At 38.2% G+C, this 13,123-nt stretch overlaps 1 protein-coding gene across 5 annotated transcripts in view; it reads left to right on the top strand.

Moving 5' to 3' along the window:
- The window catches only part of mcf2l2 (MCF.2 cell line derived transforming sequence-like 2), a 111,045-nt gene that overhangs the window by 8,235 nt on the left and 89,687 nt on the right, over window positions 1-13,123 (top strand). The window contains exon 1 of one of the 5 annotated variants that reach the window (XM_085447160.1): window positions 1,266-1,664. The exons of 2 other annotated variants lie outside the window; for them this stretch is intronic. In XM_085447160.1, coding sequence (XP_085303286.1) covers window positions 1,649-1,664 — 16 coding nt within the window. In that variant the 5' untranslated portion in view covers window positions 1,266-1,648. Of the gene's footprint in view, window positions 1-1,265; window positions 1,665-1,700; window positions 4,998-10,829; window positions 11,241-13,123 lie in introns of those variants that run through there. 2 more of the 5 variants (XM_085447162.1, XM_085447159.1) reach the window with 2 other exon arrangements.

Below are 13,123 nucleotides of genomic sequence, written 5' to 3'. Positions count from 1 at the left end.
AATAGACTTTTTTTTTAATGGACCAGCAGAATAAAAGCTCTATTCTTTTTGTTGAAATAGTTTTGAAAAATGCAATTCCTACAGGCTGCTCTAACTGATATACATGCACCTCATGTAACCCTAGCTAACACTTTCAAACACGAGTGGAGAAAGATTCAGGCTGATGCGTGAACTGTCTGAATGGAAATACTGTACAAGGCTAGACTGTAACACCAGAAGTTTCTGAGAAAAGTCATTTTAAGAGTAACTTGTGTGAACTAGATGTTAAATAACACAGTAAGTAAGAAACTTGGTTACATTTTAGTAAAAAAATATTTCTCCTCCACAAACTGTCCAGTCACACAACACAAAAAGAACCAAGACAACTGATTTACAATACCCCAGAACTTTTTTGTTGCGTGTCCTTTAATGAAGAGTCCTGTAGTCGTGTGGAAAGGACAAACATTTCTGAGAGGCTGAGGTCACTGACAGATATTGGCTGTTGCTGATGACTGTAGTTGTCTTGGTCGCAGCTGATTAGCACTCAGTGGTTTTTCTCATCTTCATGTGTGAAAAGAGAATTAAAGGAAAGGAATTAAACAGGTACAATTTAGTACGATAAAACCTCAAATACAAGTAATGTGTCACGCCAAATTGCAGTAATGCATCCTCCTCAGTCACCTTAAATATTATATTTTCATGTATTTTTATATGGAATGAAAAGTTTTAACAGTCAGAAAATATCAACATTTAACCTAAAAGAAAAAGTCTGATAAACTGCCAAAACTATTGTCTGCAAGGAATATTTATTATATATCACATACATTCTGTAACACACTTATTAGACTATTTGGACACACGCGCCACAGCCTTGACCCACTTTTTGGACACAACCCAACATATGTGCATGTAAATATTCGCCATCTTACTATTTTATATCTTCTTAACATTTTTTAACTAAGAAATTAAAAGTATCCGAGAAGAGGTGGAGGGAAAACACTTATTGATGGATAACCAACATCATACAGTTTTTTCTCTTCTGAATAATGTAGTCGATGCAACTATATGCATCTTTGACTCTGAGTGTGACCAAAACCTGTCTAATTGTGCTGTTTTACATACATGATCAGTTCAAAGTCTAAAGCTTTGTCTATAGATAGGGCGTGGCAGCCATCTCACACGCATCCATAACTAGTGAAGAAACAATGTGGAGAAGCCTTATAAATCATTTGAGAGGAGGGGGCATAAAAGAAGCAGGACGGGGGGAAAGGAAAGCTGGGAGTAAACATGGAAGGATGCAGAGGAGAAGGGAAGTCCCCGCTGCCTGATGAGAGTATTGTTGAGGATATTTGTGTAAACTGTGGTAAGAACTGAGCAGCTAAGCCGGTCACAAGGCTGCCAGGAGAGGCTCAACCCCCCTCTTTGACGAAAACACGAACATCAGCACACACATATCCATACCTCTCTGCCGTTTCTTGCTACTCTTACACACAAAATGACAAGGACTGGTCCTGAACTACTGAGGAAAACCAGACAGCCCTGAGGAGTGGACTGTAGTATCACCAGATCTTTGTATGTGTGTGTTGCTGTGGACATTGGACTGGATGTTGGTTTAGCGGTGTGGCTCAGCCCCTCCTGTACACTGTGTCACAGAAAGATCAGCAGCAACATGGGATCAGTAATATGTAAGTGACTGTCATATCGACTGTAGTGACTGCGTTATAGGTGTGTGTGCTATATAGCTTTGACTTAATCCGTGCTCAGTAAAAAAGAGCTTTAAAGGGTCAAAGCCTATAATAATGCTGCTTCCTTAGTACCACCTTGTCAATGGTAGTGATGGGGATACACACGAGTCTGTAGTGGTTTGTCAGGAGTGGGAGTGAAATGGACCTGCAGCTTATTAATACAGTTTTGTGTGGTAAAGTGTTAGTCTATCCCATGTGTTTGATCTTGTGAAATATAAAATACAAGCAGGTAAGCTACATTATTGTACATGCTAACATTTTCATACATGGTGGTGGCACGAACACAGTTTAACAAAGTGCAGATTTCTCAGTTTTTGCTTATTGTGACATGATAATAATAACATATGATAAACTAATGTAAAACACTGATTGTGAGACTGCATAGAGATGGAAGAGGGCAAAATAACTTAAATGGGCACCTGAATAATAATAGCTTATGCAGTGGTGAGGAGTTATTGAAAGAGTCAATTTAACTATAACAGAAGGTGCAGAAGCTCTATTTGAAAAATTAGCTGAAAAATATGTTTTGATTTGATTTGATTTGATTTTATTGATTAGCATTCAAATATCTCAGTGAACAGAACAAGGATTATCTGAGGTCACTGGTGCTTCTGTGATTCTCGCTCAATCAACAGTCCTGTTATAAGCTTAAGAATTTGCTAGCAGAAGATTCCTCCTGAAGTCCAGTACCTAAAGCATCCACAAAGAAGGGCTAGATCAACTATTAAGGATGAAAAGGGAAGCATGCATGGATATCACAGGCAGATACCCACAGAACGAACATAAAGTGTGCATCTTGGGCAGTAAAGGAGAGAATAAAGGGAACAGCAAGCCTCTCCAGGGGAATTAAAGGAGCTGGCTGACATCAAGAGAACCAACATCAATTTTTCAAAAAGGCCAACAGAGATACTCGACTCATAACTGCGCATGAAAAAGGTATTAAGGTTAAGGTCCTGTAGAACTTCAGTTTTTAGACTGAAAAGAAAGCGTTCCAGATACAGCTGACTGACAAAGGACAGCAGAGACCAGTTATGACAGTCAGAGGAAAGGGTAACCTTAGTGAAAGCTAAAATCCTCACAGGCAGGTGTGACAGGCTCTGTCATCTGTAATTTAAATTTGACCATTGGACCTTAAAATACAAGATGAAATTCAAATTATTTGAGATGCAAATTTATCATGTAATCTAAATATGCATCAAAAGCATTGCGGTTTTGCAAAAGAATTTGTCCTCAAAAACACACTACAAAAAAAAGAAATGCAGTTCACATCCAGCAATGATGTGCTGGTCCTGGTGTTTCTACACAAGAAAAGGAAGAAACAGGGATTCTGGGTTCATCCAGTTCTCAACAGAAGGCAACAGCAGGGAGAATCTAATGGTTTAATCCAAGAGTTGAAGTTGAATCACAGCTGCTTTCATGCATTTGCAGGATGTTAGTCGGGCAGTTTGATTGCTTGTTGGCAGAGTTGGGATCACATCTGAGGAGACAGAGAAATTATTTTAGAGATAGATCGGGAGCAGTGTCGAGCTGTATGTGTGAGATAAAACAATCTTATTTTACAATTTGCATATTTGATTGCATCACCACTAGATGATGCTCCAGCTGGTTAAATCTGTTTATTTGCATGTGAAAAATCTGAAAAACTGAGCTGAGAAATGATTTCATTTCAATCATTTCATTTGGTAATGAAGTGAGATAAGGTATTTTGAATGTCTCTCATTATTATGAATTCTCAAACAAAACAAACAAACAAACAAACAAACAAACAAACAAACAAACAAACAAACAAACAAACAAACAAACAAACAAAAATGCCAACATTTAAAAAAGGTCTGTTTTTCTTTGATTCTGTACTCACAAACTAATTTCAGGTAATTCACTTGCCAGAAATAAAGCACCATACAGCAAACCTTTAAATGAGATGCTTATGGGATTTTAGCCACCTCCAAAAAAACTTATTTTATTTTATTTAGTGCCTTGAAAAGTTACATGAGCTGATTTTTATCTGGGTAAAAACTATAAAAGATTAAGTACAGTGTGTACCTGAATAGAGTTCACTGCTGTAATCCACTTCTACGATAGCTTAAAATAAGACTTCAGTGGGTAGAGCTTTTTTCACCATATAAATAAGCTGTTTTCTCACATGCATTTCAGTTCAGAACTATTTTAGACATTTCAAGGCAGTGATCTAAGTGTCAGAATAAGTCCTATCAGGCATTACATGGTTTTTACTAAAAGTCTGTATAATGTCAGACGGAGCCTACGCAAGAATAGATCAGGTCATTCTGAGCTAGAGAATGTCTACACTCTTCCTGGTGCCATCCCTTGCCTATACCAAGCAGCATATTTCCAGTAGAGAATACATGTGCAGATAATCCCCAGCTGTGTGTTGCATGTAAAAAAAGACTATTCTTGACAATGTCTCAAAATGATTCTCTTGACTTTATCATAGGTTGGTGATTGTGTTTAAAAGGTTTGCAGTATTGTCACATTACAGCAAGAGCACAGGTGTGACCGAAAATATTACACCTACATGTCATGTGGGTAAGCAGCCAGGATGCTGATGTTTTGCATACTGGCTCACTGGAAACAATACTGTATTTCTCCACAGTATCCTTTTTTATTTGTATTTTTGTTGTTAATTATTTCACAAAATTACACAAAATCTCTCAAAATTAGGAGAGAAGTGTACAGGGTAGAAAAGAACCTCTAATAGAGTCTACATAGAGTGTAAACTCCCTCCTTCACAGCAGGTCTGTGATTGTAACAGGTGTGGGTGTATGCAAATGACCTGTAATAGGCTTTACCCTGTAGCAGAGATTATGACAGAGAGCCAGAAACAGACATAGACAGAAGTAGAGAGGTTACAGGTATCTTGTGGGCTGTACAGGGACATGCAACAAACAGGTCCAGCAGCACAGCGGCATAGAAAACAAAAAGTGTGTATTTGTGTGTGTAACAGACAGGAGAAGCATTAGACAAACATGGATCACCCCCCGCTTCTCTGACAGAGTCAGTGGGGAGGCAGGACAGGTAGATACCATAGAAAAGAATATACATGCAGTACAACCATGTAAGATTCAGTTTATTCTGACTACAAACAGAATCTTGAGGAAGGCTGTTACATCAGACCTTTGGATCTTGTTTTACAAGTTGTGGTAAATATGGACGTTTATGGATCTTATTCCACTGTACGGATCTCCATTGCTGAGATGGAATCTTACTACAGCTTCCTGGAGGTGTGTCAGGAGACTGAATCAGCCATACTAGGAAGTATGTAAATCCTCTATGCACCATTACATTCTTCTCTCAACCCTTTTAATATGTTACCTTTACACTACTATACAATTTTGGTTCAATACAGCTTTGGAAGTGATTAGAAATTTGGGCACTATAGCACTAATAATTTAGCTTGAAAGAAGCAAAATTACTTTGACAAGCAACAATGTAAAATATGTTTTGACTGCAGCTTATAAAGTATGACTCTGTGTGTATGAGACAACTGCGCAGAAGCAGCAGAAAACACAGAAATTCAGTTGCTGTTTGGTCCTAGTCAATAAAATCTTAATGTCTTTATTAATAACAAAAAATAATTTTACACTGTTATTGTTGCTGACTCATGTTGTAGTTGCTCATATCAATCCTGCTGTTATAGCCTGTTTATTCAATTCTAGATGATGATGAAACCTGTAAACAGATGTAAGCAACAAAAGCTTCAGATCACATTGAAAGAAGTTGGAAATGAAGCTTGTTTGTTGCCGTCAGCGGTTTTAGGAACCTTCCTATAGAACAGCTAATGTTAGCATACTAGCATGTTGGTAATTAATTTCATTTATAATCTTTAGTAAGTTTGTACAAAAAAAGAGAACTGTTCTGAAAATATGGCTGTTTGGAGTGCATAAGCTTTGCTGCAATTTCTTAATAAACTTTGTACAAATTAAAGTTCTACTAGAAGAATCGATACTTTGCTGAAGTTATTTGATCATGCTGCAGGTTATGCTCCTAAAAATGGTTCTATGTGAATTGTTGGGTTTCATATTTTCACCAGACTGTGTAGAATCCTCTATGTCTCTAATGAATGGGGCGTTCTAACCTATTCAAACGTGACAGTGTGCAGTAGTGTTCACAGTTTTAACACACAAAAAGATGTATCTAAAGAAAATTTTACTTTTCTGATGAAACAATTTGACATTGATTAAAGCAGCACCAAATGAACTTCGATTGAGGATTTTTAATTCAAATTATCATGCAAAATATATAAAAAGTGATGATTAATACAAGACACAAACAAAAAGTGAACAGAGGTGTTAAAATCCAACAAAGAGTGAGAACAACAAGTAAAACTTAAACTTTAATATGTAAATGACCATTATTGTCGTAATCCTAATAGCAATGAAAATGTACAAGTGTACAAGATAAATCCATTTTCAGCTAATAGGAGTTCCCTAATTGAAAAATGAATGCACACACCAAGAAAAAAGCTTTATAGTTTCGTTTAGATGAACTGTTCTGGCTGAAGAGTTCATCGTTCTGTTGTTAGAATATGTGCAGGTTCTTTTATCTCTGTCTAATATCCTTGATTATATGGCACAGAAAGAAAGAAATGAGCTCCAGTATCTATTGTTTTTTTGTTGCCATTAGTCTTCCTATGCAGATTTTTTTGGACCTTATCACAGAGATATTAAGAAACAGTTTCTGCCTTTCCAGTTTATTAGGTTTTTTTTTTCTTTGCTTGCTGCCAAGGCAACCAATATGGGATCTTTACATTTTGAAGCTGGTCATTAAAATTGATTTTTGAATGATAGGAAGCATGTTTGTTCATGCAGAACTCTTTAACATTGGCTTTAACGTCCTACTTGTTGGTTGAAACCTGTGATTTACAGTAGCAACAGAGATGTTTCTGTGCTCCCATTACTCAACATGTGTGCTGACTGATGGACAAACATCAGAGTGCTTTGTTTTGTCAGTCGCTGTCAAGTCCAAGATCAAGACCAAGCATGCTCGTATTTATGGCAACAACAACAAAGACGGCTACATACCAAATGCATATAGAAATGCAGACGTTGCAAGATGCCCCAGTGTTCATGGTTAAAAACAGGATCAGGCTTGTGACTCATTATTAGCAGTCCACATTTTATGAGGTGATAATGATATTCATTGGGATAATGTATGTGTGTGTCAGGGAATGAGAAACAGAGAAGTGTTATCAGCGGATCTGTCACTGGACATCCTCTGATTGTTTTCTTGTGCTGACGCCTTCTTCCTGAGAACCAATAGGAAGCCCCCCCTTCACCTAGACCTTGAGGAACAACAACCCAAAAATAACACTGGCTCTGCATCATAATTGTGTATTTGTGTTTGTATATGAAAAAATCTGTTTTGTGTGCTCCCTGTATCTGAGATTGACAGAGATCAAAGAGAGATAGGAAGCTGTCTTAAGAGAGTGTTTGATAAACTTCTGCATGTTTTCACATGTGATATAAAACCTTTTATTAATGGAAACAAATTCTTACATATCATATGTTTTTCATCAAAGACGTGCAGGTATATTAAAATTGGTTTGTTGCATATTCACTGTTTGGCAAACATTTTAAATTGGAAACCACTATAAAGTCTGTAATGAGCAGATCTTCACAAATTAATGCGGTTACAGCATGAACTTAAAGAAGCAGGGGCAGCCCACTACTTCCACTTAAAAACGGTAGCTGCGAGTATAATGTGGGTCTACTCCAAACACACTGAACTCATTCATGAGACCGCTGTTATCCTGCTTCATGCTGTTAATAGAGACTCTAGTCTATGTAACATTCCGAGTTCACATCACTGCTAAGAATTACACAATTTAACATCATGCAATTACCAGATAAAATCCAGGTTTCATCTTCACCTCTCTGTCTTTCCATTGTCTTGATCACCATGTGCGCATCATTTTTCTCCGCTTGTCCCTGCACAGATACTTTTTTTGTCATTTTGCCTAGAAAACATTTAAACATCGCATCAGTAAATGAAAATTAAAGTCCTGGGGCACATAATAACAGTACAGTAAATATTCTGCTTGGCTGAAAGGAAATGTTTCACTTTGCTTATGTTTATTCTGATATATTCATTGTTGCAAAGCAAGTTTTTATGCAATCTCTTCCCCTTTTTGAGCAAATTAACTGAACTTTAATCATATACTATATATAAAAGATGACTATAACAATTCAGTCACTGATAGGTTTGTGGAGTGTCAATTTTTCAACTTTGATACTTTCATGTGTACAGTATATATTTAAATGCGTGCAACATAAGGGATTGAAATATTGTGATCTTTGGGGACTGACTCACATTTGGAATAAACTCCAAGTGCCCATTTCCCATTTCTCCAAGTTGCAGTGTTTGGCACTTCATTACTTACAGTGTTGGGAAGGTTACTTTTAAAATGTAATCCACTACAGATTACAGAATACATGCCCCAAAATGTATTTTGTAACGTATTCTGTTACGTTACTTGATGAGAGTAACGTATTCTGAATACTTTGGATTACTTAATATTCTATCCTGCTTTTTACAACTACATGAATGTACTATTGCTGTGTTATTATTATTCAGTAATAATTATTATTATTACTGAAGGTTACTTGCCATACCAATACCAACTAGATTTTTAATTCTTAATATAAAATGAATAACAGTAGGGTGGACATTAGGTAAGGCTGCACTTTTTGCAGCGATCTTGTATAGGAAACTAAATAAACACCTCCGAACCGTAGTAAAGGGACCTCTGGCTAATACGTCGGGTTCATGTCGGGCTTGTAGCCGAAAAATAGCTTTACTTTGTTGTCTGGGTCGACTATGCCAGCGAGAGACAGAGAGAGGCGTTGAAAGGCTGCTCCAACAGGACTTATTGTTTCGGAGGTAAAGACAAACACAGTGTACAGTCGACTCTTAATAGTTTACTTACAACTGGGCTTGTCAGGCACTCTTTTTGGCTGCAGTGGTTATATTATATTGACCATCTTCCATCTCCCGTTTCTTCTCGGTGACATTTCGTACTTTTCGACTCTTTTTCTCCCTCCTTCGCTCACAGACACATAACGGGTATGGCAGTCCATTCTCCCTGCCCATGAGGCTACATTCTCTAGGGCTATGCCTGTAACAACCTGCCTATTGCCTTCATATTAAATCATTTTGTGAATATTTTTTAAAAATGTTTCTTCACGTCATTATGCGGGCCGCAAGTAGAGGTGACATGGGCCGCGAGATTGAGACACAGGCATTAGAGCCTCTTAATGCGTGTCTTGTTTAGGTTTCCACCGGTGGGGAAACCAAAAATAGAGAGGGCATAGCCTAACATATGAAACAGGAAAATACGGCCATGTAATCCATTCATTTCAACAAAGTAACTGTATTCTGAATACCACCCTTTTAAACGGTAACTGTAACGCAACACAGTTACTCACATTTTGTATTTTAAATACGTAACGGCGGTACATGTATTCCGTTACTCCCCAACACTGATTACTTATTTCCTTTCTAACCTGCTTCATTTGAACACTTTCCTTTTTTCCCCTTCTTTTTTTTTCAGAATCAACATAAAGCCGAGGCTAGCATGTATCACAATCTGAATGAATCTGAATCTGACTGTGTTGCTTTTTCACTTCCTTGCTCAGACTTCTTGTTTTTGAGAACCTTTGTACAATGTGGAGGAATCATGAACGCACACACACAAATGACATGCCTGGGAATGCAGTAATGTTTATCCACTTGTAGGAAGTAGGTCACAAAATACATGTAACAACTGAACAGGCATTGTGCTGAAAACAATGTGTACAAGTTCACATGTGCACTTGTTTATGTGTGCACGTGCAGTTTTTATGTTCCTGCTGTATGTGGATGTCAGTATGTCACTTCCGTGTTTTCTCTTTGTGTCTGCCGCATCGATCTCTGTGTACATGCATGTATCGATCCGTCCATTGTCTTCTACTTCATCTGCTTATCCAGTGCATTGTTTCAGGATTGATACCAAGATTGAGATTACTTCATTACAGATTGTTAAGTTAAAATGCACATTAGAATAAACTAAAACACATCATCTCGTCCACATCTGCCCCTGATCACCAAACCTGCAGTCTTTCATCAAGTGTCCTCTCTGCTCCACCTCAGTCCACATTCCTTCGCCTCACATTTACAGAGATTAGTTCTCCACACTCTGGACTCTCTAGTAAGTTCCCCACTGCTTAGAACAGCCAACAACCCTCGAGGTTCTCCACACGTTTGGGCAGACACTCCCAGCTCTGCCCCGCTGTGCTCCAGCTCAAAATCACAACCTCATTCCATCAGTAGTTATTCATTTTTCATCTAATACAGTCCCATAAGTGTTTATTTAACAAACAAATCTAGTTAGCTCTGGCTTGTGTAATAGCAGTATTTCATTCATTTTCATAAATTGAATTAAAAATGTAGCTCTCAAAATGGATTATAGAAACATCAAAAAAAATTTCAGCCATATGTTTAGAAGTTTGATTGTAACAGCTACCAACTCAACACAAGTAAAAGTTATTGCTTTACTCGTGTAAAACTATATCTAGAGTTTAACAGTGAACACTACAGTTAATTGAACACCTAATTTCTCTGTGAATAGATATGGCAAACCAGACATTCATGTTTCTAGGAAGGCAACAAAAACAACTGTCCGAAATGCTGAGTGTATAAATACAACCAATACTGCGCTGAAAGATCAGGGTCAAAAAATCTTTTTAGTGTCAGATTACTCTTGAGTGGAATCAAGCAAAAGAGGTATTTCAGTAATAATGTTTACTTCCACATGTTGTCCACATTTGGCAGCCCAACATAACTCAGGACTCATAAAAGAGACACAGACATAACAGCACAAAGATTCTGTGGCAGGAACATGGAGCCTGCAAAAATGAAGCACACATGATCAGGGCAACATGCATACACACATTCTGTCTCTCTGACACACACACACACACACACACACACACACACACACACACACACACACACACACACACAGCTGCAGCTCCACTCTATATTTTCCTCTGTGTTCCTCCTTCTGTCTCTTTCTTCTGACGTACGCTCCCACCCCGTCCTCTCTCTGTGGCTTCTTATAGGCTGCTCACTGCTCATAGCTGAGCTGTTTTACTACAGCTGGAGCTGGAAAAACTGACCACAGGCAAACCTAACAACAGTAACACACAAACAGTTCCGGGACTGCTCCGGCTCTGTGTGTGAGTGCGTGTGACTGAAATGCAAGAAAAGAGAGAGAGACGGAGATTTGTTCGTCTGGATGTCTGGAACAGCCTGAGATGATGATGAGGAGGATAATGAAGAAGAAGCAGCTGCTGTTGACAGACCGGGGTTTTGTTACTGGATGTCTGACTGGGTTTGGATACTATGAGTTTATTGTCATTTGATGGGATTGCTGGTCTTTCTTGGAGGATTTACTTTTTCTCCTGCGTGTGTGCTCCTGCCAGGAAGGTCTTGAGATGAAAAGCATCAAAAACATAATAGGTAATTTTCACACACACTGGACGCCTTACAGGATTAGTATTTGTCTGCACTTTGCCACTTTACTCCTCTCAGAATCAGCCATTGGATTCTCTTCTTCAGTATTCAAAACTTTTGGTGATAGGTTTGTAGCTTGAACCTATTCGCTGGAACGCTCAAGACAATTTAATTACACAGCAAAAGCAAGACACAAGTAGGCAAAGTTCTTTGTGTTACTCATGCATGAGGGAGGCCTGCCTGGAGCCAAGTGTCGTTCCACCCACTTGACCTCCGTCAGACTCTCAGCCAGGTTCCCCATAGCACTCCTTTTATTGTGGTTACATGAATATGCATAGGTTCATTAACATATGACGTTTCATATAGGTATACATGTGGACAAAGAATACCTTGTCGGTGTGTGTCGTGTAAGTGTGTGTGTGTGTGTGTGTGTGTGGGGGGGGGGGGGGGGGGGAGGGACCCTGTGAAGACTCCCCAATGCTGGTGCCAGGAGTCTAGCGGTACATCTGAACAATAGGCTCTTATACTTAACCAGATACAGAGTAGGTGTCCTCCTATACCATAAACCAGTAAGAGCAGATATAACCTCTCTCCTGACCTTAAGACGTGTGTGCATGCCAGAGTGCTCTGGGAGGCACACAGAGTCTCCACAGACTGCTAAGGAGCAAACCTCTACCAACATGACATTGATGATAAAACTCTAAGCATATATGAGTAAATATTTCTAAGCATAAATGACAATCAACAATATAAACCTAACATTTGGAGAATAGACCCTGTAGCTTTTCAGAAAAAACATTCTTTTCTGTAAATCATAGGTTCAGTGATGCCAAAAAAAGGTGCTAATGCTTAAGGCATTTTATTTTAAGATTAGAGGAGCTACAAAGTGGTTTTACCTGGAACACTGACAGCTGCAATTCCAGGGCTCCATGGTGCTGTAAGCTCACAGGAAAATCAAAGAGAGTGGAGGAACATAACAGAAAAAAAAATTCCTGGTGAGTTCTAAGAAATACCAAAAACAAGCTGCACACACACTAGATTATTTTATAAACTGACTGTGGCGAGGCTGGCACTACACACTGCAACTTAAGAAAGCACATGCAGGAAGGCTAAACACAAGCGAAACACAAGACTTAATCAATTTGAAAGAATAAAGAGAAATATACAACTAAATCCACATTAATGCCTTTAAAACACCACTTCTCCTTACTACTTTGGCATGCAGCTTATTCCAAGATAATTTTAATGCTTTTATGCATCTCCTCTCTCTTAATGTTGACTCTGGACAATCAATGATCTTGAGGACAGGACTCGATGGAGGTCGGAGCAGAACTGCTTTTTTTATTGAAGAAGATAGTTTTTGTGACTCTGACAGTTTGGTGTTACTTTTCAGACACCTTCCTGGTAAATGCACAATGGAAAAGAATCTAAAGTTCCTAAAACAACAGTATTCTACAGTAATGTAGACATTATTAAAAAACAAAGCCTGAAGAATTAGAATCTCCTCAGTCCGATTCTTTTGAACTAATAATTATTAAAAGGTGGTGTAGTTATTCTAAAGACATTTTGGAAAGTTAGTATATTCAGTTTGTCCATTACAACATACATTTATGAAACAGGTGCTAAAAGGTGGGTTTGATTCCCAAGTCTCAGGCCAGTATCAAAATATTAATGACTATATTTGGCTATCCATAGGTACTCTAGTCCTTTGTTTCTGAAAGATAGGAGCAGAGTCACTAAACAGCTGTGCTAAGCTGTACTGATCTTTAAGATCTGTAATGGATATATAAAGAAGAAATGTGAATATCCTCATAGATTCCTCCTGGGAATCTAGCAAAGAAGTGGTTCATTATTATTAGGCAGCCCAACGCATTAATCATAAAAAAAGG

This window comes from Copadichromis virginalis, linkage group LG23, assembly GCF_057382275.1.
Source record: "Copadichromis virginalis isolate Kocher_CV1m ecotype Utaka linkage group LG23, C_Virginalis_male_GT1.1, whole genome shotgun sequence".
NCBI classification, from domain to species: domain Eukaryota; kingdom Metazoa; phylum Chordata; class Actinopteri; order Cichliformes; family Cichlidae; genus Copadichromis; species Copadichromis virginalis.
This window is presented reverse-complemented; position numbering and strand designations above follow the sequence as displayed.